This window comes from Crocuta crocuta, unplaced genomic scaffold, assembly GCF_008692635.1.
Source record: "Crocuta crocuta isolate KB4526 unplaced genomic scaffold, BGI_CrCroc_1.0 scaffold197, whole genome shotgun sequence".
In the NCBI taxonomy this organism is placed as follows: domain Eukaryota; kingdom Metazoa; phylum Chordata; class Mammalia; order Carnivora; family Hyaenidae; genus Crocuta; species Crocuta crocuta.
This window is the reverse complement of record NW_027532002.1, coordinates 12539306-12564713: the sequence shown is the minus strand read 5'-3', so window position 1 is coordinate 12564713 and position 25408 is coordinate 12539306. Positions and strand designations below refer to the sequence as shown.

The 25408-nt window shown below is 35.6% G+C and overlaps 1 protein-coding gene across 3 annotated transcripts in view; it reads left to right on the top strand.

Moving 5' to 3' along the window:
- The window catches only part of KLHL7 (kelch like family member 7), a 59038-nt gene extending 35783 nt beyond the window's left edge, over positions 1-23255 (top strand). For all 3 annotated transcript variants that reach the window (XM_077775402.1, XM_077775400.1, XM_077775401.1), the window contains exons 7-11: positions 8799-8941; positions 13904-14144; positions 16402-16603; positions 20762-20859; positions 21797-23255. In XM_077775402.1, the coding sequence (XP_077631528.1) occupies positions 8799-8941; positions 13904-14144; positions 16402-16603; positions 20762-20859; positions 21797-22080 (968 nt within the window). In that variant the 3' untranslated portion in view covers positions 22081-23255. The remainder of the gene's footprint in view (positions 1-8798; positions 8942-13903; positions 14145-16401; positions 16604-20761; positions 20860-21796) is intronic.
- The last annotated feature ends 2153 nt before the right edge of the window (positions 23256-25408 follow it).

Sequence of the window (25408 nt, the reverse complement as noted above, 5' to 3'; positions counted from 1 at the left end):
CCCAGGTGTCCCCACAACCATTTCAGTTTAACATTCTATCTGCTATGTCTTCACTTACTGAGTTTCAAGGTTATACAGATCTTCTGGTATTATCAAAGGTAGAGTTTGTTTCTTGCCTCGTTGTTTGGGATGGCTTTCAAAAGAAGAGGAGAAAAAAGGTCTTAAAATAAACATTCAGTCTCAAGTTCCTTTTATCATTAAATCTGAATCAGTGTTTTGGTATTGTTAAATCTGAATCTAGTTTTAGGGATGTAGTTGGAAATGTCTTCCTTATTCCAAGATGATTTTTTAATTTCATAAATGCTTTTGTGCACTTAATGGATTTCTTATTTTCTCCTTTTTAAAAAAAATGTTTAAACTTTGTATCACTGAAATTTATTTGAATACATAAGAATCTAGCTTTTTTTCCCTTTAAATGTCTAGCAAGATGGCGCAATGTCTTTATTGAATAATTCATCTTTTCGCACTGATTTGAAACATCATAAATTAAATTTCTACTTATCTATATACACACAAAAATCAGTTTCTCTTCCATTTCTTTCTAGTACCTTTTTAGTATTGTTGCACCTCATTTAAATTATATGTCCTGGAGAATTTATAATTTTCTTTTTATAACTTATACATTTCTTAAAATCTTTTTGTAGATATTTTTGTTGTTGCTAATGTGAATTGTATTTGCATTAGTCATTACTCATCTTTTTAAAACTTTTTCAGTTGATTTCTCTTGCTTTTTCTAGGGATTTAATCCTTTATCTGCAAGTAATGATAATTTTGGCTTTTCCCCTATGCTATTTATACCTTTTGTTACACTGCCTGGTTACCTTAAATAGCCTTTTCATGACAGTGTGCAAATAACTAATAATGATGATAAATGACAGCCTTGTATTTTCCTTTAATGAAATATCTTTAATCCTAGTGGTGTGGACCTGGGTTTTGACTGTGGTTGGCTCTATGTGTGTGGTACTAGATGGATCTGAATAGAGTGGATGTCTATAATTAAGACAGTACTTTTGTTTTTCTAAACTGTAAACTTTAATAAACACCCAGAAGTATTTTTTCTGAAAGTTTGAGTATTTTGGCAAAATCACTGTAATTGTTGTTGTTTTAAAATATAGTATGCATATTTAAGCTGTACAGAAAGATATAAAAAATAATAATGTAAATATTCATGAACTTATCTAGCACCTTGAGAAATCAGTACAGATGAAGCATCCAATGTATTCCTCTCCAGTGACAGCTCACATTCTTCTACCTGAGAGGAAACAACAACCTTGAATATGGTGTTTGATTACCATACAGTTATTTATTTAAACAGTTACCATATATGTAAGCAACATTTAGTATTGTTTTTGCAGTGTTTCTAAATGCTACATGAATGGTATACTGTATGTATTCTGCAACTTGCTTTACAAAATACTTTCTAATTTCCATTATGTTTTCTCTTATGACCAATAAGTTTAATAGATGTATGCTTTTAAATGCCTTTGGTTATGGATTTTTAACTTAATTGCATTGTGGTCTAAGAAAATTATGATCAGATATCAGTTTTTTAATATTTATTGAAAGTTGTCAATTTTTGTAAAATTGTCTTGTTTGTATCTTTTATGACCTATTTTTTGGACTAATCTATCAGTTCCTGACAAAGTTGTATTATATTCACCCACTATAGTGGATCTCTTCTGTAATTCTGTTAATTTTTCTTTTCTATATTTTGAGGGTTCCAAATATGAGTTTAGAAATATTATCTCCCTGGTGAATGCAACTTTTTATCATTATGTAGTGATGTTTTTCCCTAATAATGATTCTTCCTTTCTCTATTTTATCAGCTATTTTTGTAACTAAACCACTTTTTATCTGGTTACTATTTTCTTAGCTTATATATATATATCCATTCATTTTTTCTCAAACATTTTGTGTCCTTATATTTTAGTTAGATCTCTTAAAAACAGCATATAACTTCATTTTCTTTTTTAAACCCTTTCCTATTGTCTAACAGGTAAATTATATTCCATTTAATTTATTGTATGTACCATTATATTTTTAATTATTTCTAATACCTTATTTCACATTTTTTGTTCATCCTAATTTTTCTGTGCTTTTTTCATCTCCTTTTGGGTTGAGGTTTATTCCCTTCATTTTTTCCTTCAACTGTTTGAGAAGTTTTATATTCTGTATCAATCTTTTTAATAGTTATCCTTTATATTTTGATATATGTACCTGGAACATTAATATTTCTACCCTCCTCCAGGGGCACCTGGATGGTTCAGTCAGTTAAGCTTGTCCTACTCTTGATTTCACCTCAGGTCATGATCTCATGGTTTGTGGGCTCAAGCCCCACAATGGACTCTACAGCTGGCAGCATGGAGCCTACTTGGGATTCTCTCTCTCTCTCTCTCTCTCTCTCTCTCTCTCTCTCTCTCTCTCTCTGCCCCTTCCCCACTTGCACTATCTCTGTCTCTCAAAATAGGTGAATAAACTTAAAAATATATATATTTCAGGGCACCTGGGTAGTACATTCGGTTAAGCGTCCAACTCTTTGTCTCGGCTCAGGTCATGTTCTCACAGTTGCAGAGAGTAAGAGCCCCTCACTGGGCTCTGCCCTTATGGTGAGGAACCTGCTTGGGATTCTGTCTCTTCTTGTCTGTGCCCCTCACTTGCTTGTGCGCTTTCTCTCTCTCTCTCTCTCTCAAAAAAAAAACAAAAACAAAAACCCATAAAATAGGTAGATAAATATTTCTACCCTCTAGAAAACAAGGGTCTTAGGACATTTTAATTCAGTTTATCTCTCTATATGTTTTCTTGTTCTGTATTTTTGTTCTCTTTTTTTTTTTTTTTTTTGCTTTCGACATGGGACATTATAATTTTTTAAAAAATATAGTGAGTGTTTAGATATATCCATGTTTGCTAGTTTCTTTGCCCACCATTTCTTCTTGTATCATAGACCTTTTGTGATTATTTTCCATATTTCTACATTTATGGTCTGTTTGTTATAAATTGCTGTTTACAATTACAATTGTTATTTACAACCATTGTAAATGATTATCTGGAAATGTCTTTTTATTCCTCCTATTCTTTTTTTTTTTAATGTTTTATTTCTAGGAGAGAGAGAGAGAGACAGCGTGAGCAGGGGAGGGTCAGAGAGAGGGAGTCACAGACTGAAACAGGCTCCAGGCTCTGAGCTGGCAGTCAGCACAGAGCCCGACGCGGGGCTCGAACCCACGAACCGCGAGATCATGACCTAAGCAAAAGTCGGACGCTCAACCGACTAAGCCACCCAGGCACCCCTATTCCTCCTGTTCTTAAATGAAAGGTTAACCGGGTGTATAATTCTAGATTGAATACTTTGAAGATACTACTTCACCCTGCCTTCATCATTACTGTTGATCCCTGCTTAGTCTAGTTGTCATCTTTGTAGATGATCTGAATTTTTTCTGTGGCTTTTTACAAGACCTTTTCTTTAGAAGAGCTTTGTGGTGTTTAGCACCAAATGTGTGTGGGTGTTCATTTCTTTAGTTTACCCTGCTTGGTATTTGTTTTATTTCCTGAGTCCAGCATTCTGTGTTTTTCATCCTTTGGATAATTCTCAGCCATTTTTTTCTTCGAATAATGCCATGGCTTCAAAAATTTTGTAGTTAGAAATGTTGGCAAGCCCTTCCTCTGTGATTTCTAAACTTTCCATTCGTCTTTGTCACGTTGTGTTGCATTTTTGGTAAGCCTGCACATTTATATTCCAGGTCACAAATTCTTCTTTCACCTCTTTCTTTTCTAATCAATTGTTTAACTTATCCTTTCAGCTTTTAATATTAATATTTCTTTTTTTTTTTTCATAGCAGCCTGTTCATTTTCAATAGTCTTTCTTGGCTCATGTTTTCAGTTCTTTTATCTCTGTAAACATTTTAAATGTAGTTATTTTATGTTTTATGTTTGTTGATACCAATATCTGAAGTCTTTGAAGACCAAATGCTGCTATTTGTTGATTGTTTTGACTTATTTCTGGTGGCTTAATTCCTTATGTGTTTTGTAATTTTGGATTATGAGTTTATATTTGCTTGATATTAATCTCCAAGAATATTGGGAGACCTGTGAGTGTTCCCTGCTCTCCTCAAGAGGAGAATAGTATTTGCTTTTGCCGAGTGCCATGGGGCAGAAAAATCCAAGACTACTTTAAATTTTTCGTGGCTCTGGTTTCCTATATTTACAAAAAGGTAAATTCAAACCTCAAATTTTATAGGAGCAGGGCCATCATTATAAATTCTTGAAGGAAACTTNTTTTTTTTTTTTTTTTTTTTTTTTTTTTTTTTGGCTTATTTTTTCATTAAAGATAAAACAAGTCCAAGTGATTTGGCTTTAGATGAAGATCTCCGGTACAACACTTGTATAAATCCAAGGCCTTATTTTTCTCTCCCTCATATGGCCAATAAAATAAATGTCTAGGTTTCCAATATTCTCAAAAGCCCTCAGAGTAGGTCCAGGTTCTCTTAATGCTTACCATTCTAGTATTTAGTTTTCTCATTTTTCACCCTCTGATCTTGCATTATTTTTGCCACTTTAACATTTTATTTTACTTTACTCTTTTTACTCTTTACTTTCTACTTTAAGTTATCTCTACCCCCAACTTGAGGCTCAAACTCACAACCCAAAGATTGAGTTGTATGCCCTACCAACTAAGCCAGCCGGTACCCCTTAGCAGTACATTTAAAACAAAACAATGTTTTAACATTTATTATTTCCAGCACAAAGTTATTTTGTACCTGGAAGGTATGTGTGAAGATCTAAACTGTCTTGCTGCTGTAAGTGGAAGTTTAGCTTATTCTTTGAAGAGGCCTGAGAAGTGCAGTGTAATGACTGTAATATGCTAAGTATACTAATGCTAACTCTTCTGGGCTCTTGAATTACCAGTCATCCTAAACCAAAAACCATATGGATAGTATCCACAAATGGGACCAACTGTAAGATTTCAATTAATGTGATTTTCAAGAAAGCCTCTCATAGAAGGTAGTTGGAACCTACTTTGAACCATTAAGTTGTTTTTGGTGCCTCAACTGGACATTCCATTTAAGGTATAGCTGATTTCAGGCACAAGTTAAGGAAATAAATGAAAGAGAAAGGAGCATGTTTCCTCATGCCTAAGACATCTTTCTCAAGAGTGGCATTAAGTTTGAGTGTCCTAGTAATTAAATAGTATCACTTGCCTGTTAATTTGGGAGCTAAGTAAAATTTTCATTAGCTTTATCACCCTGCTACTACATAATAATACTGGCATAGTTTTAGGTAGGTTGACCCAATATTGTCCCTTAAATTGGAAAAGTGTTGTGATATATCCATACAATGGAATGCTTTGTGTGTACTAAAAATATTTTAAATGACTAATAATTTGGAAATTTTTCATAAGTTGTAAAAGCATAAAACAGTATATGGCATACTATCTTTTTGTTAAATAAAGGATTTTTAAAAGACTAGGAATATTTTAATCCAGTTAAAGTGTGAAGAGTAAAAAAGAAGAGGATATAAGTTAAGGACATATCTTTATGAATACCTACATTTAAGCAGTGGTAGGAGGAAAAGAACCAGGAAAGGAGAATTTACTAAACTGCTTGAACCAAAGACTGGTGTCTTGAAAACCAAGGTATAGAGAGAGTTTTAAGAAGTAGAGCCTGGGCGGCTACTAGTATTTTAACTCGAGAAAGATGAAGGAAAAAATTGGGACCAAAAAGATGCGTTTAGATTAGGGCTTTCACTTTTTGGATTTCATATATGTTAATAATCAGATTTTTTGTCATGCCTCCATTCCCACACTGTGTGTTATATTTCTGGTTTCATTGGATAAAGAGCACCTATTCATACATGATGTGAGCTGTTAAAGACAAGTAGCCAATCTCAGTCAAGTACAGTATTTAGTTCCTATGTGGATTCTGAATTGATTTAGATACAGGAAGGCAGGATTATTTTGGAAATCCAGCCAAGTATAGGGATTCCAGAGAGCCAATCAAGGTGTTGATTACATTTTTTTCTTTTCTTTTTTAAAAATAAACAAAGTACATTGTTCTAAAATTCCTTGACTAACACAAGCAGCTAAAACTCTCTAGGCTTTGGGACCTGGACAGAGCTAAATGGAGAAAAGAAGACCTCTAACCTCCTTTCTTCAGATCATTAGTTACCTTCCTCCATCTGCCCTAGCACTGACTTTTGAGACTGGAAGCAAAGGGCCAGACCAGCTTCTTACTCAAAATTTGCAAATGACAATACTTGACTCTCAAAGGAATAACTCCCAAAGCAATAAGCCTATGGAACAAAGAGCTCCTCAGGAAAGATGTCAGAGTATTTGTCCCCAGCCCCATCCGTATAGAGAAAGAGCCTACCAGTGAAGCCCCAGCTAATGCTTCCTTCAGGGGTCAACACAGTTGGCCACAGTCAGCCACTTTTACCCAGTGACCTGTTGGTTGCAAACCATTGCTACCTGTCTTCTCTTGTTAGGAGTATCCACAGTACACCTGTGGTCTATGTGGAGCCCTCCTAGAGCAGTAGCTCTCACACCCCAGCATTTCTGATTCAGAAAGTCTAGGTTCAATTTGTATTGTTAACAACTTTCCAGGCACTGCTGCTACTAGTGATGGTCAGGCAAGAACCACAGATCAGACTTGGAGTAGGAGGGCTGAAGGTGAGGTCAGCAGACTACATTCCACAGGCTAAAGGTAGCCCTGAGCTAAGAGGATTATAAAATCAAACAAATGGAGAGTATGTTAGAAACCATATGTGGCCCACAAACCTAAAATATTTACTGTCTGGCCCTTTCCAGAAAAAGTTCGCTGACCCCTGACCTAAAGCATGTGCCAGAGCCTTGACTGCAAAGGTCTCCTGCTGTTCTAGTACAAAGTGCTTCTACTCAAACTCTGAATGAAGGACATGCTAAATATTGATTTTCAAACACTCACAGACTTCTCCAACCTGTCTCTTTATATTTGAAAGCACAGCACAGCATCATGAAGAAAGTGTTTTACATGTATTAAGAATTGTAGCCATTATTTTATTTTTGGATCTATAGTACTGCATATCATACATAATTCAAAAAGGTATACAAGGATATATACTGAAAAGTCTGCCCCCTACCCCCTCTTCCCCTCATATTGGAGGTTACTTGAGTCTTTGTACACATTTACATACATATATTTGTATAAATTTTATAATTATGTGTATATATGCATAAAACATAAATTTTTAAAACACAAATGGTATCACACTGTGTACTCTGCTACATATTGCTTTTTTTCATTCCACATTAGTTTTTAGAGTTCATTCCATGGGTACATATTTCCCTTTTTCATTTTTATTAACAACCACATATAATACTCCATTGTATGGATATACAGTAATTTTTAACCACTTTCCTAATGGAACTTTAGGTTGATAAACTCCTGAAAGAAGAATCACTGACTAAAGAGTGTGTGCATTTGTAATTTCAGTGGGTCACACTGTTGCCCTCCAAATAATATGTATTCACCCACATCCCCACCAGCACTGTGTAGAAGGCAGCGTGTGTTTACCTACACCTATATTCTACCCTGAGTCCAGACAATTTGATCTTGGCCAATTTGATAAGTAAACAAGTATGATTTAATTTGCATTTCTCTAATTAGAGCACTTGAGCATCTTTTTGTATATTTAATAGGAGTTGTCTGTAGTTAGTTCTTTTTCTGTGAACTGTGTTCAGTTACTTAATGGAATTTTCTGTTAGTAACTGGTCTTAATCTAATTAACATATATTTCAATATTTGCCCTTTTTTTGACAAATATTTTTTTGATAAATATTTTTAGTTTGATATTATCTTTTGGTTTTGTTTTTTCTTTCTGCCATGCAGCAATTTAACTTAAAATTTTATGTAAAGTCAGTTTTTTTCATGGCTTGTTTTTCTGTCTTAGCTTCTCCATTGGGCTTTTTTTTTTTTTTAATTTGTATATTTCTTTTAGTACATTTATGAGATTTTTGCATACTCAGGTATTCTGTTGATTTGGAATTTAGAATAAATTATGAGGTAGGAGTATAACTTTTCTTTATATCATTATCTAACATGATTTATTGAGCAACTCACCTTCCCACACTGATGTGAAATAATACCTTAAAAGTCCTTAATTGTTAAACGGCCATTGACAAAATTAAGGAATTGCTAAATGAAAAGGATCAGGTTACATCACAATAATTCTGAATTATCATTGCATTTTCAAATCATCTAAGGCATCTACTTCTCGCAGTGCATATCGCAGTTACCATGGGATTTTGTTAAATATGTAGATTCTGATTCACTAAGCCTAGTAGGTTCTGGGGTTCTCTGTTTCTAATAAGCTCCCAGATGCTAAAGCTGCTGGGCTTTGAACCACATTTTAAGTGGCAATACTAGCGCCTGGGCCTTAACAGAGTTTTTTTTATTTTATTGGTCTGGTAGTTTCAGATATTTCTGATTCCAATGTACTTATAGTTAGGATTGAAAACTGCTAAGTTAGGAGATCTGAATTTCAGTAATTATTATTTTGGCAACTATTGCTTGAAGAGCCAGATAATTCACATATGTGTAGTATTAAGTGGGTTTGGTGTTCCTAGCCTAATAGTGATTGCTGAGAATAATAAATTGGTTAGGACTCCAGTCCTTACACATTTTCCTACCTCTTCTCCCTCTTTCCTTAAATGCTATAGAGGGATAATAGAAAAACAGTTACAGAAGTAAAAGCACTATTTGGTTATTTCCATTTCAAAGCATTAAAGTGCCTAAAGTTTTTGTTTGAAAAGTTGCTGTGTTTTTCTACAGGTGGAATGAGGTATCATCTGCTATCTCCAGAGGATAGAGAGGAATTAGTAGAAGGCACAAGGCCCAGAAGAAAGAAACATGACTACCGCATAGCCCTGTTTGGAGGCTCCCAGCCACAGTCTTGTAGATATTTTAATCCAAAGGTAACAGATTTTTATTGTTTTTGTTTTTGAAAACTCAGAGCACATAAACACTCACCTGCCACTAGTAATAGTAACTCATACCTTTAGAGAAGTTACAGTTTATGTTGTTCTTTCACATATCTTTTAAGATACACAGTTCTCTTCTTTAACAAAGAAATTGAGGCTAGTCAGATTTTAAATGTTTCAGTAATTGCTCTGGAATGCAACGTAATAACCACTATCAAAGAAAATGGAAAACTAGTTCTCCTATCTTACCTCATTTTGTTACTAACTCCTTGCATTCATTACAACTCTTTGTTTTCCTTAAGTGCCATTTTCAATGACAATATGGTTCTGGAGCTGGATGTGGGGCTTTTTTTACTTCAGTAATTATGTCTTAATGTAAATTAATACAGAGTCATTCTAGAAAATTTGGAAAACCTGGAAAATCACAAAGAACAAAGATAGTTACCTTTAATCCAACTATGTAAAATAATTACTAATTTAATGTGTTTTCCAGTACATGTTATGCCATTTGGACCAGCAGAGCCTGAGTCACAGGTCTAGAAATACAATTTTTAATAGACTATTAATTATAACCTTGAGAAAGGCCACCTACATTTCTACCCCTTATATTTTAGACTTGTATGTTTTGGCTGTGGAAGAGATAATACCATATTTTGCTGGTACTAAATGTATTGCTAGGCAGAGCAGATATCACAGTCCTAAAATATAACACCCCAATCTTGCAAGATGGTACCCAAAACTGGTGTTGAATCTAAGCTTATAATGGTCTCTTTCATTATTTTGTTGGCCCGTTTTTGGTTGATGATAGTTACTGGATTAGTCCTCTTGACATCAGGATGCTTATCTGATACTTGTTTCTTTGGAGGCAGTCTATGTAATACCGTAGTAGTGATGTACAAAGCATTTATAATATGGTGATGTTGTCAAGTGTGTAAAAGAAAGTGAAGGCCAATCCAAATCCAAAGAATTAGTTCCAATGAGGGCAGAGCATTGTCCCTTTAACAGTGGAGGGGTCGCAGTGTAGTTAGCCTGGTATTACGTAACTAACTGGTTTCCTCAAGGTTTGGTCACAAATCAGGGGTTTAGGATTGGTTAATATTCCTGATGAAGTGGGCACTGACTAGTGGATAGCCACATTGGCCTTGGGAAGAGGTAGTATGTTAGCTTCCATAGCTGCTAGCTTATGCAGCCTGTTACTGACCCTGTGGTCACACATAAGCCCGTTGAGCACAAGCATCAGATTGAAGAGGGAAGATAAAGATGCATTTATATCCATGTGATTATTAAGAGACTTTACTGGAGTTGTGGGCACTCTAGTAAGAATTCATATAGGATGCAAGTTTGTGTCCTTTCTAGAGGGCCATCTACATTATCCTTACTGTAATCTTTCTGTCAACAGTCTTATTCAGGTCTGCATCCATCTGTGTGAACCATTAGCTACTGTCAAGAATTGATAAAAACTGGGGCACCTCATGGCTTAGTCGGTTCAGTGTCCGACTTCGGCTCAGGTCATGATCTTGCGGTTTGTGGGTTTGAGCCCCATGTCAGGCTCTGTGCTGTCAACTAGCTTAGAGCCTGGAGCCTATTTCAGATGCTGTGTCTCCCTCTCTCTCTCTGACCCTCCCCTGCTCATGCTGTGTGTCTCTCTCTCTCTCTCTCTCTCTCTCTCTCAAATAAATAAAACGTTAAAAAAAATTAAAAAAAAAAGAATTGATAAAAACTGACCTTAGCCTTTCCCTCCTGAAGAGTATAATGGAAAATAAAAGGACTACTTAAAATTCTACCAAATCAGAAGGTTTCTTCTGAATTGCCCTTTAGTACCATTTTTGAAGGGACTATAATGCTTTAGCAGTCCACTTTTGGCTAGTACTATCACAAATGAACCAAGCTCTAGTCTTTTCAAATTTCTCAGCTGATTTATTAAGGACTGCCTCCACAAATACATAACCCTGGTTGAGGGAGAAGGCCTCCTAGGAAAGGGTTGTGATTAGACCTTTTGGGTATTCTGTGCATTTGGGACCTCCATAGGTGCAGGGTTATGTTTACAAACCAAATTATTGGTCGAAGGCATGCTGTTTGTGATTTGATAGATCAGGTAAACTGCTTCAAAACAGGTTAATGATATGGTCACCTGGTTTCCCTTGGTGTCAGACATTTGCCGTCCATCACAACCTAGTGGTCAGCCAGGAGCTATTTACTAAAAAAATAAATGCCAGGGGCATGCTCTGTGATCATACTAGAATATGCCCCAAGCCATGAGCAGCACGCTGGTCAGTATATGGATGCCCCAGGATCACAAACTAACATGAGCCATCCAAGCCATTCGACTATAGCCTGTCCTACTTAGAAACTTGTCTCCTGCTCTAGCTTTCACTTGGAACTGGCAGCTTTTTGGTTTATCCCATAAACATAAAAGTGGGACACCCACTTACAGGATACGTCCCATCTGTAGTGTGTAGGAGATACTTGGCAGCAAGTATGTAGCCTTCTTTCCAAACTGCCATAAACATGCTGTAGGTCAGAGCTTGTTGAACTTTGTCTGTAAAGGACTTCATAATATTTTCATTTTTGTAGGCTACACAGTCTCTGTCATTACTGGTCAACTCTGACACTATAACAGGAAAACAGCCATAAACTACATGAACAAATGGGCATGGGTGTGTTCATGTAGTTTATTCACAAAACTAGGCAGTAATTTGCCAACCCTTTTGCCAACCCAGCTCTAGACCTGTGCACAACTTCGAACTTTGTAGTGACCACCACTGTATTCTAGGCAAAGCTTCTGTCCTGTCAAGCACTTGTCTTACCACTTCCTGTTCTCCAGAACTGATCAGTATTATGGGCATCAATATAGGAAACCAGGGAGTGGGAGGGGCATGACTGTGCTGTTATAAACTGTGAGTTAAATTAGGAACAACAAGCATTTAAGTGGCCATTTCTCAGCCGTTAATGATTGTTAAAATTAGTAAGGAGTCTAAGGGAAGGCCAGAGACCTGCTTAAAGGGACTTACTGATTAAGAATAACTGCTTTGAGGGGTACCTGGGTGGCTCAGTCAGTTGAGCTTCCGACTTCGGCTCAGGTCATGATCTCACGGTTTGTGGGTTCAAGCCCCGCGTCAGGTTCTGTGCTGACAGCTAGCTCAGAGCCTGGAGCCTGTCTTTGGATTCTGTGTCTCCCTCTCTCTCTGACCCTCCCCTGCTCACAGTGTCTCTATCCCTCTCTCAAAAATAAATAAAACATTAAAAAATTTAAAAAAAGAATAACTGCTTTAAAAAATGAAGAGATGCAGCATGCGTGTTTTGGGACAATGTAGTATACATTTGAGGGACTCTCAGCTTTCCCCCATAAAACAAATGGATTGCTACAATGTCATGAAGGATAGCTGGTGTTCCAGACTGGGCCCTCTGTTGCCTTAAGACAGACTTACTACCTATGCAGCAGAAGGCAAAATTTACACATCTGGAGGGTCCAAAGTCCCTAAGGGCTTCCTTGATATATTTTTTTTTTTTTTTGAGTTTGGGCCCCACATCGGGGTCTGCACTCACAGTGTGGAGCCTATTTCAGATCCTTCATCTCCCTTTCTCTCTACTCCTCCCCTGCGTGCTCTCTCTCTCTCTCAAAAATAAAAATAAACACTAAAAAGAGTACTTCTATTTAAGAAAAAAAGTCTCTTGTTTTTCTGGTCCCCTAAAAAGCAGAATGTTCATCCTCATTAGGAGTCAAGGTGCTCTAATGAGGGGCTCTTTTGCCTGAGACCTTCCCAGTGTTGTTATGACACTTTGATCTAATCTGATGAATGCCTGAAACTGGGTGCTGGTGTGACAGGTATCCAGCGGATTTTCCCAAAGGGAGCTGAGCATTAATAATCACACATACATACTGCTTTGCTCAGTGAGATCAGGAATTGTTTCGATTTCTGCCAGACCTGAATTATTTTCAGACATTTTCAGAAAGCAGCAGAAACACTATAGCTTCCTTGTTCAGTAATAAAAAGCAGGGAAGGGGGCCGGGCCGGAAATCCAAGATACTGTAGCTTTGGGAGACTTCCCCCATACATTAATATAGAGAAAGGTATCCTCGAATGTATCAGACACAGTGAGGAGACTAAATATTGCTGTGAACCACCTTTATTATGAAGTACTAATTAGATGCTCATTTATAATCATTGGAAAGAAAAACGTGAGTTTCCAGACTAGTCGAAACAGATTATTCAAGACCAGCTGAATAAACTGGCTCAACTGAATATTTTTTAAAAATTAACATCACAGAAGTCCACAAAAGACCTTCTCTCCTTAGATGTCAGGAAGATCATAGCAGTTTAAGCTTCATGTTAGCCAGTGATTCTTTATATCACTCTATATATCTGGCAGGGAAGGGATGGCTACAGTTACATTTGAAATAAGTTTTTTTTCTTTTTTCTTTTTTATTTATTTCTAGGCGAGAGAGAGAGAGAGAGAGAGACAGCATGAGCAGGGGAGGGTCAAAGAGAGAGGGAGTCACAGACTGAAACAGGCTCCAGGCTCTGAGCCAGCAGTCAGCACAGAGCCCGACGCGGGGCTCAAACCCACAAACCGCGAGATCATGACCTAAGCGAAAGTAGGACACTTAACCGACTAAGCCACCCAGGCACTCCAAAATAAGTTTTTTTTTCCTAAATGACAAAACTACTTCACTTATTTTAGGATTTTCTTGTGTTATTATCCTTAATAACAGAAGGAATAAGAGACTAGTGGTAGGTATACATCCAAATGTGAGACAGACCATTTAATCCAGAGCCAGAAAACACCCCAAGCAGCTACTCTCTTCCTCTCCCTCTGTGCCCACTAACCAACATTGTGATATGTACTCTAGTAAATTAACATACTCTTATATTTTGTATTTTCTCAACTATATCTTTGCCTTATCTGTATCAATGATAAGTTTTGCATTACTGACCATTTTCTTTCCTGTTACAGGACTATAGCTGGACAGACATCCGCTGCCCCTTTGAAAAACGAAGAGATGCAGCATGCGTGTTTTGGGACAACGTAGTATACATTTTGGGGGGCTCTCAGCTTTTCCCCATAAAACGAATGGATTGCTACAATGTCGTTAAGGATAGCTGGTATTCCAAACTGGGCCCTCCTACGCCTCGAGATAGCCTTGCTGCCTGTGCTGCAGAAGGCAAAATTTACACATCTGGAGGTTCTGAAGTCGGTAAGGACTTAACTCGGTATTTTTGTTTGGGGAAAGTGTTTTAGCAAGTATCTTTCTTTTTCATATTAATATAAACAATTGGTGTTGTCTTTTTAACATAATTTAAGTACATATCTGTCACATTGTAGAGCCCATTTCCCTGAAGGTTACCTTATTTATTTTATAAATCATTAATTTTTCAAGAACTTCAGCTTTCTAGGTTATGTTAATTGTCCCATTTTTTTCTCATGCCATCTAGATTTTAATTCTATTTAGAATAGTTTCCAATATATAATATTTGCTTTAATGATTTCAGAGTTTGATTCACTCATAGACTCTTTAAGATCTCTTTACTACATACTTGCTTTTAAAATCTATATTATTTTTTCAGAACAGGGTATCGGCTTGGGTGTAAAAAACCTTTCTCATTAATGGATAATCTGTTAGCATCCAGAAGTGGTCTTTTTCTAAATGAATAGCTTTTCTAAATTAATATTCTAGGTGCAGACTAGCTATGTAATAGCTTTTACATGCTTTCACCTTTTCAAATAATTTCTTTAGCTAAATAATGGGTTTATAAAGAAAACTAAGAAGACCAAGTAAACCTAAGGTATGGAATTTAAATGTTTATTTTATTTGATAATTTTCATATTAGGCCAGAGAATGTTTTAGTTTTGGTCAGCATATGTATCTGGTTTATGTTTTTACTCTTCCACTAGATGTCAAATGAATATTAGAAAAATTAAAGATTTTTAATTTTTTTCAAGTTTATTTATTTTGAGAGAGAGGTAGCATGAGCGAACACTGGCGAAGGTCAGAGAGAAAGGGAGTGAAAGAATCCCAAGCAGGCTTGATCCTTTCAGAGTGGGGCCCCCCACAGGGCTCGATCATGACCTGAGCTGAAATCGAGTTGGACACTCATCTGAGTGACACCCAGGTGCCCCAGAAAAACTAAAGATTTTTAAAATGTGACTTAAAAAGTGACCTTTTCCTCCCTTTAAAAGTATTCTTCATAGAATGTCCAACACAGTATATTTTAAATGCAATAAATTCTAAAGATAACAGAAACTGTTCTATAAATATACTTTTTATAGAAAGTATAGTATGTAACTTTACTTCTTCAGCAATTACTAGGTCAGTTTTTTACTTAAATAGTAGTTAATTTCTTATATCTGCCATATACTCTATATTTCCCCTTTAGTATCAACCAGCTGAATCTACCAAATTGAAAATGTTCCAGAAGTTAAAAAGAAGTTATTGTTAATCAGGATGGTTGCTTCTTCCACTTGTTATTCCTGGAATTTTGTCTTCTGTAGACCTTCGTTGTGATTGAGAATTATAAGGGTGTTGTTTCATTAGCGAAGTCCAGAAGAGTGGGAGATGAAAAATTATTTGGCTAAATTTTAACTTCTTTTTTCTTGGGAAGGAAAAAGCACTTATGTCTTTATTAGTTTCATTTCTAAAATTCTCTACTGAGCCCGTATAACATACAGAAGTTGCAAAACAGGATGAATATATGTTCAAAACCACCGAGAGTAGTCAGGAAGAATAGTTTTGTTAATGGTGCAGTGACAATTACAGAATGTTAGATGATAAGCCTTAGAATATTATCAGATTGTAATTTTCAGAGTTTAAGGTATGGATTTATGATCTGTAAAGAGCTATGGTTTTCTCCTCTATAAACATTTGAAGTTTGGACAATTCCCATCATGCATAACTGGGCTTGAAGACATACATAATGTTGTTTATTTAATTTTTCTTCTGAATTCAAACCAATTTTTTTCCTAAAATTACCAATAAATATCTTCAGCGGATTTTTTTTAAAATATTTTCTAAGGTCTATACAAACAGGGTTAGCTTTTTCTTAAGCTATTCCTATATTTGGCTGTTATTGTTAATTAAGTTTAGAGAAGACTCGGGGTGCCTGAGTGGCTCAGTCGGTTAAGCGTCCGACTTCGGCTTAGGTCATGATCTCACAGTTCGTGGGTTCAAGCCCCACATCGGGCTCTGTGCTGACAGCTAGCCCAGAGCCTGGCGCCTGTCTTTGGATTTTGTGTCTCCCTCTCTCTCTGACCCTCCCCTGCTCACGCTGTCTCTCTCTATCTCTTTCTCTCTCTCTCAGAAATAAATAAAAACATTTAAAAAAAAATTAAGTTTAGAGAAGACTTTACCATGGTAAATTTTTCCCTCCAGTAACTAGTGACTCACCTTTACAGTCAGCTCACTCCAAGCCCACACATACACTAAGTTAAGTATGATGGGCCTTTGTCTTTTGCAGGGAACTCAGCTCTGTATTTGTTTGAGTGCTATGATACACGAACTGAAAGCTGGCACACGAAGCCCAGCATGTTGACTCAGCGCTGCAGCCACGGGATGGTGGAAGCCAATGGCCTGATCTATGTTTGTGGTGGAAGTTTAGGGAACAATGTTTCTGGGCGCGTGCTGAATTCCTGTGAGGTTTACGATCCTGCCACAGAAACGTATGTATTGGTTTAAAAGTCTTATTTTAAACTCGTACAAGATTAGACCTGTTCTTAAGTCAGTGAAATTACACTGGGTATAATTTATCTTTCAAGTAACATCGTTCTTTATTTACGTATAAGTGTTTGTAAATTTATGTGTAGAAGTTTGTGTGAATAACCCTCTGCATAACTCATTAAAACTATACTGTGTATAAACAAACAAAGTCTTCTTTCACAGTTAATTGTAGTCTCTAAGCTTAGAGGAAGAAGATGGCAGAAGGCAAAGGAGCCTGACAGAATTTAGTTCTTGTATTCGGAATGTGCTAGGTTCAGGACGTTTATGGCCCGGACCCTTCCTCTATGCTTTAAGAAATGGCTTGACCTTATATACCCTGTGGGAGCCATTCTCTTTCTTTTCTTGTTTGTACACTAAATGCTGTGAATGAGACAAGTATGACTTGATTCATCAGATCCATAAAATATTTTTGTTTGAGGTAAGGAAATGTAGGGGAGGAGAGGGAACAATTGATAACCAGTAGTAAATTTGCCTTTAGTTGGTAATATTGTATATTGGTTTGTGTCATTAATAAATCATACCCCTAGGTATCATGTCTTAATTCTGAGTTTACATATATGTTTGGACATATATTTTTTTCAATAAGATTATTCTTAAATCTGATAAGTAAATACTGCTCTTTAAAAGACAGACTAAAGAAAGAAATGGTTAGGCAGTTTTTCTGACCCTGTAATTAATGATGGAACCTGTTCAGTGTAGACAAAGATAATGTGCCAATTACTGAACAGTAGAGGGGTGGGTAAGTAAGGTGCCATTTAACTATTAAGGAAATGACCACAGGTAATATCTGAGTCAGACCTTTTTTCGATACTCAGAAACATCCAAAGAGATTTAATATGAAAAGTTACTTATTAAGGATTATTCTTCCTTTACCAGAACAAGTTTTTAGGTGAATATGTTCAACTTAAACATTATGCCAAAGAACTGCACCAAAAGTCTTATGCTCAAGTTTTACCTTTAGGAAATATTGCCAGATTACAAAACATAGAAGTCTTTCACTCCAGCTATTGCTTTTTTTTTTTTTTAAATCAGAAGTAAGAATTTAATCCTAAAATATTATACAGCTATTTATTTATACTTCCCACCTATGTTTAAAGGTTTTAAAATCAGCAATTCCTTCCCCAAACAAAGCTGCAGTTACAGTTGTTCTTTTTCTCTTTTTTTTTGCTCAAGTGGTTACCAGTGTTAGGAATAGAATTGAAAGCAGTTTATCTTGAAACTTATCTTTTGCAAAAGTGTTAAGACTAGAAAATCTCTTTGATATCATCAAATTTACTGTTCCTCACTGTTTTTCAAAATATACCTTTGTCCTTGCCAGAGCACACTGGGGTACCTTATCTCATCCCATCATCCGTCAGTTGTGCTCACCCTGTCTTGTCCGAAACTACAGGAGAGGGAGGTGTGTGCCAACTCTCTTTCCTCTTGCAGCAGTCTCTGCTTTACCTCTGAGAAAGTTCATATTCAAAACTAGTAATGCATAGTAGTTGGAAAACTGTAGTCTCATTCATCCTGCTGCCTAATTATTTTTTCATTTCTAAAAAAAAAAACTCTTAAAGTAGAACCCATACCAGATAAACACCAGGATTCTAAATTTTGAGATCTTTATTTAGGCACTCTATCAGTGTAGATTAGTATATTCATACTCATAGTGGCAGGGAAAATGTATAAAGGAATTCTTCAACCTCAGTATTTTTAATGTTTATTGATTTAGTTTTGAGAGAGAAAGAGCAAGAGCACTAGCTGGGGAGGGGCAGAGAGAGAATCCCAAGCAGGCCAGTGCAGAACCTTACATGGGGCTCAATCTCATGAACCATGAGATCATGATCTGAGCTGAAATCAGGAGTTGGATGCTTAACTGACTGAGCCACCCAGACACTCCTGCAACCGCAGTATTTTTTAAAACTGGGTCAATATATTCAATTTTGGGGAATATTTTAAAGCTTATACAAGTTAGCATTTATTTTGTATATATTGAGCTTATGTATGAGACTTGAATTCTCTATATTCTCTTCAATGCCTTTAACTTTTCCTAAGTGAAAAGCTAGTGTGACTATAACAATTCATATCCCAAAATGAAAAGTTATATACTACAATGATTTCGTTTTTTAAGTGTTTTGTAAGTAGAATGGTTTAATTGGAAGCTAAGAAATGGAGCCTGTGGAAACAACATGACACAGGTTATGCAGTCAGAACTTTAAGAAAAACTTCTAAATACTAAAGTTCAGGTTGGGGAGAGCATGGACCTAATACATACTCTGCATGTGAAATTACAGAAGAAGAAAATGGATTTTGGGAAACTTCCTACTGCAAACCTTCAGGAGTCTTAGCTACAGAGATCATCCTCCACTTAACAGTGGGTTACAGCCTCATAAACCCATTGTTAGCTGAAAATATCGTTACCTTGAAAATGCATTTACTACACCTAACCTACTGGACATCGTAGCTTGGCCAGGCCTACGTTAAACATGCTCAGAACACTTATAGTAGCTTACAGTTGGGCAAAATCATTTAACACAAAACTGTTTTATAATAACATGTTGACTCTCTCACATGATATAGTGAATCCTGGAAGTGAAAAGCGGAATGGCTATACAAGTATAGGAAGGTCCTAAGTGTATCAGTTGTTTACCCTCGTGATCACCTGGCTGACTGGGAGCTGTGGCTCACTGCTGCTGGCCAGCCTCACAAGAGAATATCATGCAGCTAGCCCAGGAAAAGATCAGAATTCAAAATGTGATGTACAGTTTCTATGGTGTGTGTTTCACTTTTGCATTATCACAAAGTCAAAAAATCATAGGTCAAACCATCGTAAGCATCAGACCACCATTCATCAAAATACACTCCTACTTTACATCATGGACATATGTGGAGAAGAAAGGGGTATATATTTTTTAATTCTTCCAAGTCAAATACTATGTTTATTGCATTTTGACAGCTCACCATCTGAAGCTAACTGCACTGAGAGGCAGTGGAGGTCCAGTATGGCTCCCACATCTGAGCTGTTTGCTGCTCTTTTTCCCTGGGCAAATATGTGTGTTTACTCTGGAAAAAAAAAAAAAAAAGAGGACCAATGTTGCCTTACAGAGTGCTGTTACAGGGTGCTCTGAAAATGAGAGTGGTAACTGTCAAATATCTTTTGAAACAAACAAAAAAAATGTATAAATACAAGGCAACAAAACAGTAGCTGATATTTCAGAGTTCATCATTATGTCCTAATTATTTTTGAAAACTTACAAATTTAACTTTTTAAAAGAAGAAATATAAATATCATATTAAAGAGTTACACTTTTGTCCAGTTCCTGTTTGTTTTTGCTTGGAGACTTTTGGCTTACATTAGCAGTTGAGACCCAAGTCTGTATGCCAGTACTCTCTTCACAATCACAAATGCCAGTTAGGTATATGGGATTGTATGCAAAAGGAGGGATTGAGTCTCATAGAAAAAAAGAACAGTTGTCTCTGTTTATGAGGCTGTTAGCTATGAATTAGTATTCTTCAACACTGTGACCACATTTATATTCTCAATCTCATTACTTACAGTAGTGGCTATGAACAAAATAACATGCTATTAAGGTATTAAATTGGACAGAAGGACAGCACTTTTGTTACTAGAGCTGCCTAAAGTTCTGAGTGTACATTTGAAGGTGGACATGTGAATAGTAGCAGATACTACTCAATTTGCTGATTGCTAGGGCTCAGTGTTAAATTTGTGTTTTACTCATACATTAAATATTACCTTAAGTACTTAATACNTTTAACAAGTTGTGAACTACAGGGATTGGATTTCCTCACAAAGATGTATTAGCAGTCTCCAGATATTCTCTATTTCTCATATTTTATTGAAGTTGAATAAAATCCCCATTTACCCCACTTTTAAATAAATTACTCAAAACCATGTTAGACTTTTGTTTTCTAGTCTTTCAGGTGTGTGTGTGTGTGTGTGTGTGTATGTGTGTGTGTACACATATGAGTGGCAAATGAACACTTAATTGAGATAACAAACCTTTCTTAAAAATTAGTATGAGTGCTTTACTTCCTGTGAACAAGTATAAAGGACAAAATAAAGATAAAGAACAAAAATAAAAACTTTCTTTTATTTTCAGATGGACTGAGCTGTGTCCAATGATTGAGGCCAGGAAGAATCATGGACTGGTATTTGTAAAAGACAAGATATTTGCTGTAGGTGGTCAGAATGGCTTGGGTATGTGTTATTAATTTACTGTTCAACTTTTCCAGTGAGTTTTCTGAGACCTCTTCCTCTTAAAATTTTTAAACGTCTCTTAAAACCGAAATACAAGCATTTATCACATACATTATTATACTTATTTTTGTAGTTTCTGGGAACTAATATATTTTATGAGACATTGCAGTACGTTTAACATTGCTGTCCAGGAAGTGTAGGTAATGGCCACCTCACACATTTCGGAACATACCCTGGGTAGTAGTATCATAATAACTAAAGAACTTGTTGAGTAACAGAAACTTTTGAATTTTAAACAAACTTTAAATACAACTTTTAAGATTTGTATACAGGCCCTGAATGGCATAGTTTCCTAAACATTTTTAAACATTGCATGAAAATATCAATATTACTATTTTTAAATAGGTAAATTTGAATTTTTATTTTCTTAAGTAATTTATAGTAAAAACTCTAAAATAATTTCTTTAAATAATGGAAAATCTGGACTGAATCTATTGTCCACAAACCTCATTTTAGTCAGTACCTTTTAGCATCAATTAAGAAATACCTTCTTTCCCTTCTCCTGTCTCTTCGCCATTTCTAAATTGATAAATGGCAGAAGGATAAAGGACATTTGAATAATAATAATCAAAGTTAATCAGAAGGAAAATCCACTGATTGACTTTTCCAGAACAGATAGAACATTTTTAATTTTGCAAAATAAATATAAATATTTAGGATCCTAAACCAACAAGTAAAAATTAAGTTAAGTATGTATTATGTTAAAGTAAAAGTAAAAATAGATGGTAGATATCTGGACATTCATTGTAAGGTTCTTAACTGTCCTGCATGTTTGAAAATGTTTGTAACAAAATGTTGGGAAAATGCAAAAAATTAATACTTTAAGAGATCTTAGAATTATTCATATAATTCTTCATCTTATTTTATTCTTTTGAAGGTGGCCTGGACAACGTGGAATATTATGATATTAAATTAAACGAATGGAAGATGGTCTCACCAATGCCATGGAAGGGCGTAACAGTGAAGTGTGCAGCAGTTGGCTCTATAGTTTATGTCTTGGCAGGTTTTCAAGGTGTGGGTCGATTAGGACACATCCTTGAATATAATACTGAGACAGACAAATGGGTTGCCAACTCCAAAGTCCGAGCTTTTCCAGTAACAAGTTGTTTAATTTGTGTTGTTGATACTTGTGGAGCAAATGAAGAAACACTTGAAACATGAAAAGTGAATGGACTTCAAGATTTATTGGAGACTCAAAAATATGGCCACCAGTGCTTTGTTCCAAGAGTTTGATTACAAAGTTTTAGTTTGGTGTTTGTTTTTTTTTTTTTTTTTGGTTTTTTTTTAAGGAAATTTCAAGTAAGGTAAGATCGCTATAAAATAGATGTTTCCTTTATATGAATTTCCTTACTTAATTCAAAGACCATATTTTAGCTGGCCACTTAACCAAGACATACCTAGTGAGAAAACTTGAAAAATCATAAGCATTTGGTGAAAATACGAATTCTTGAATGAATTTTACATGTGTAACTATGATTATGGCAGAGTGGGGGATTGGCTCGTCAGTGAAGCAGTCTCATCTTAGCTCTAGATTCTATTTTCATACATCATGGAAGTGCTATGTAGTTAGGCCTACTTGTTTCTGTTCAGTCAAGAATGAAGAAATAGTGTGAATTGTAAGTCAAGACAGGCAACTCCAATGAAGCAGCTTAGTCTCATCTAGTTTTGCTGGTCTTCATTTGATCCATTTAGTGCCAAATTTATTCCATTGTAAAAGCAAGCCAGAGTGAGTCAAGGCATACACATACTCTCACAAAACTTCATAAACACATTTTGGGCTTAAAAACGTACCCAGGTCCTCATGAAATATATTCAATCCAATTAAACATATTTCATCTTTTAAACAGAAAATGCCAAGCTTAGCACGCTGGTTAATTTATAGTACTGTTTTACCCCGTGGTTAAAAAAATGATTATGCCTCTTCACTCCTCACTGTTAAATAAAATAAAATCATAGTAAGAATGATTAGCAAAAGATAAGCTATTTATAGCAAATTTCTAGGTTACTAGAATAGCACTGATAGCTATACAATATCAATGTTGACTTTGAACTTATTATGGATTTAAAAAGATACATGTTTTTTTTCCTTAGCAGGACACATCAGAGAGGTTAAACCCAAGTATCTCCTAAAAGTTTTGTAATAATTTGACTTAAATGTTTGTCATCTCGTATTAATTGCTTTTATGTGGTCAATAAATCTTTTACAAATCCAACTACTCATTTCTTTCCTAGTAATATTTTGGCCTTTTACATTATGGAATGTATGGAATGAGCCATGTAAAGCTGTCACCATCAGTGTTTTTATCCAATTATATTAAATATTTTTTAACTTAAAATAGACTACTAAGTTTTATTCATCTTTGATTTTAAATGTGTTAGGCAATGGTTGTTTTTAAAATTTGTGAACCAGTGTTTCTGTTTTGATTTTCGTTGTTTTATTTACATGGGGGTTATAATCTTAAATCCTAAAAATGTTTAAATGAAAAAGAAATTATAAAAATCATATATTTTTATTTATGTAGGGTTTTTAATGCACATAACACTTTTCTTGAAATATAATTTAAATATCCTACAATTCACCCACCTAAAGTGTACCATTCAGTGGTGTTTAATATACTCACAGACTGCAATTAGCATCACAGTTAGGAACATTTTCATCACCATAGAAAAGAAACCCCATACTCATTAGCAGTCACTCCCCATTGTCCCCTGTGTTACTTTCCGGTGGCTCCTATAATGAAATACCACAAACTTAGTGACTTAAAACTACAGAAACTTATTCTTTCTCAATTTAGGAGGCCAAAAGTCCTAAATCCGGGTGTTGAGTTTGCCTCCTTCTGGGTAGAGGCTCTGAGGCAGAAAGTGCCCACACCTCTCCCCCAGCTGCTGGTGGTTGCTGGAAATCCTTGGCATTCATTGACTTGAAACTGTATCACTAAAATCACTTCCTGTCTTCACATGTCTTTTCCTGTATGTCTCTGTGTCTTTGTGTGGTGTTTTAAGGACAGTAGTCATTACATTTAGCCTGCCGTCCCCCATCTGTTATGATCGTAACTAATGACATCTGCAAGACCCTGTTTCCAGATAAGGTCACATTTTGAATTTCCAAGTGGACATGAATTATAGGGAGACATTATCCAACCCAGTTATATTCCTCAGACACCCTAGCCCTAGGGAACCATTAGTCTGTCTGTCTCTGGATTTGCCTATCTTGAACATTCTTAATGTTGGGTTTTGAATTTTGTACTCCATTGGAAAAAAAATGTCCAGTTTAATTTTTCTGAGGGCAGAACATCCATTTATCATAATTTGGTTATATTTAATACAATAATCTCCCATGTGGAATATGCAACACTTTTTGAAATATTTTATTTTTAAATTATGTTTATCTTAAGAGAGCATGGGAAAGAGGCAGAGAGAGGGAGGATCTGAAGCAGGCTCTGTCTGCACTAACAGCAAGCCTGAGTGGTCTTGAACTCACGAACTATGAAACTATAACCTGAGCGCAAGTAGGACGCTTAACTAACTAAGCCACCCAGGAGCCCTTATTTGAAATCTTTTAAGCAGACTATCCTTTTCTTTAGGCTGTATCAAATGACCAGAACACAGTATAAGTATATAGACAGGTTTGGTGTATGTTATGATGAAGTGTTTTTTGGGGGGATGTTGTTAGTAATCTTGGTAATTACTAATTAGTATCTGTTTTCTGCCTTGGAAGCAGTCTATGAAATTGTCATTGTCGGGATAATGAGTAATTGCACAATTTATTGGCAAGTACTTTTTCTGTTTTTCCTCACCATGAAATTCCTGTCCATATAAAGGCCTCTACTTTCTTTTTATGTTATGTTCTGTCCTTTGCAGTGACATGATTTTGATGACACAGAAGTTTAGTTGATGTTTTAAAAAATCACAGTGTAAAAAGTTTAATGTCTTCAAAATGTTGCTTTATAGCAATAGTACTTAATTATAGTTGTGACCTAGCTTTCAAAAACTGGACCTACAATCTTACAGGAAATTTTGAATCACAAAAATGAGCCATTTAATAAACAATTATTAACCGAGCAATCTATATTCCTTTTGCCTTTATATACTGTTAACAAAAATTTGAGATTTGTTATATAGGCCAGGGTAAAGGAAATATTTGGAGGAAATTTTGCTTTTTAAGGGTGATGCCATGAACATAAACCTACAATGTCAGAAAATTCAGCCCATTCCAACATGACACCAAACTAACTCTAAGTCCTAATAATTTGGTACTATGAAAAGACAATTTTAGGCTGCATCATTCATCATGTGATAAATTCTTTAAATAACACTTTTTCTTACATGTGCCTCAAAAGACAAAAGTTTGAGTTGACTTTCACCTTCTTCCTTCACAAGGCTATTTTGGGGAGAAATAAAAATTTTAAAGGCTGTGCTGGGAAGTTGTTGGAAATGTTACTAACTAGAAAGCATTTTACTTCCCATATTCTTTTTTTTTTTTTTTTTT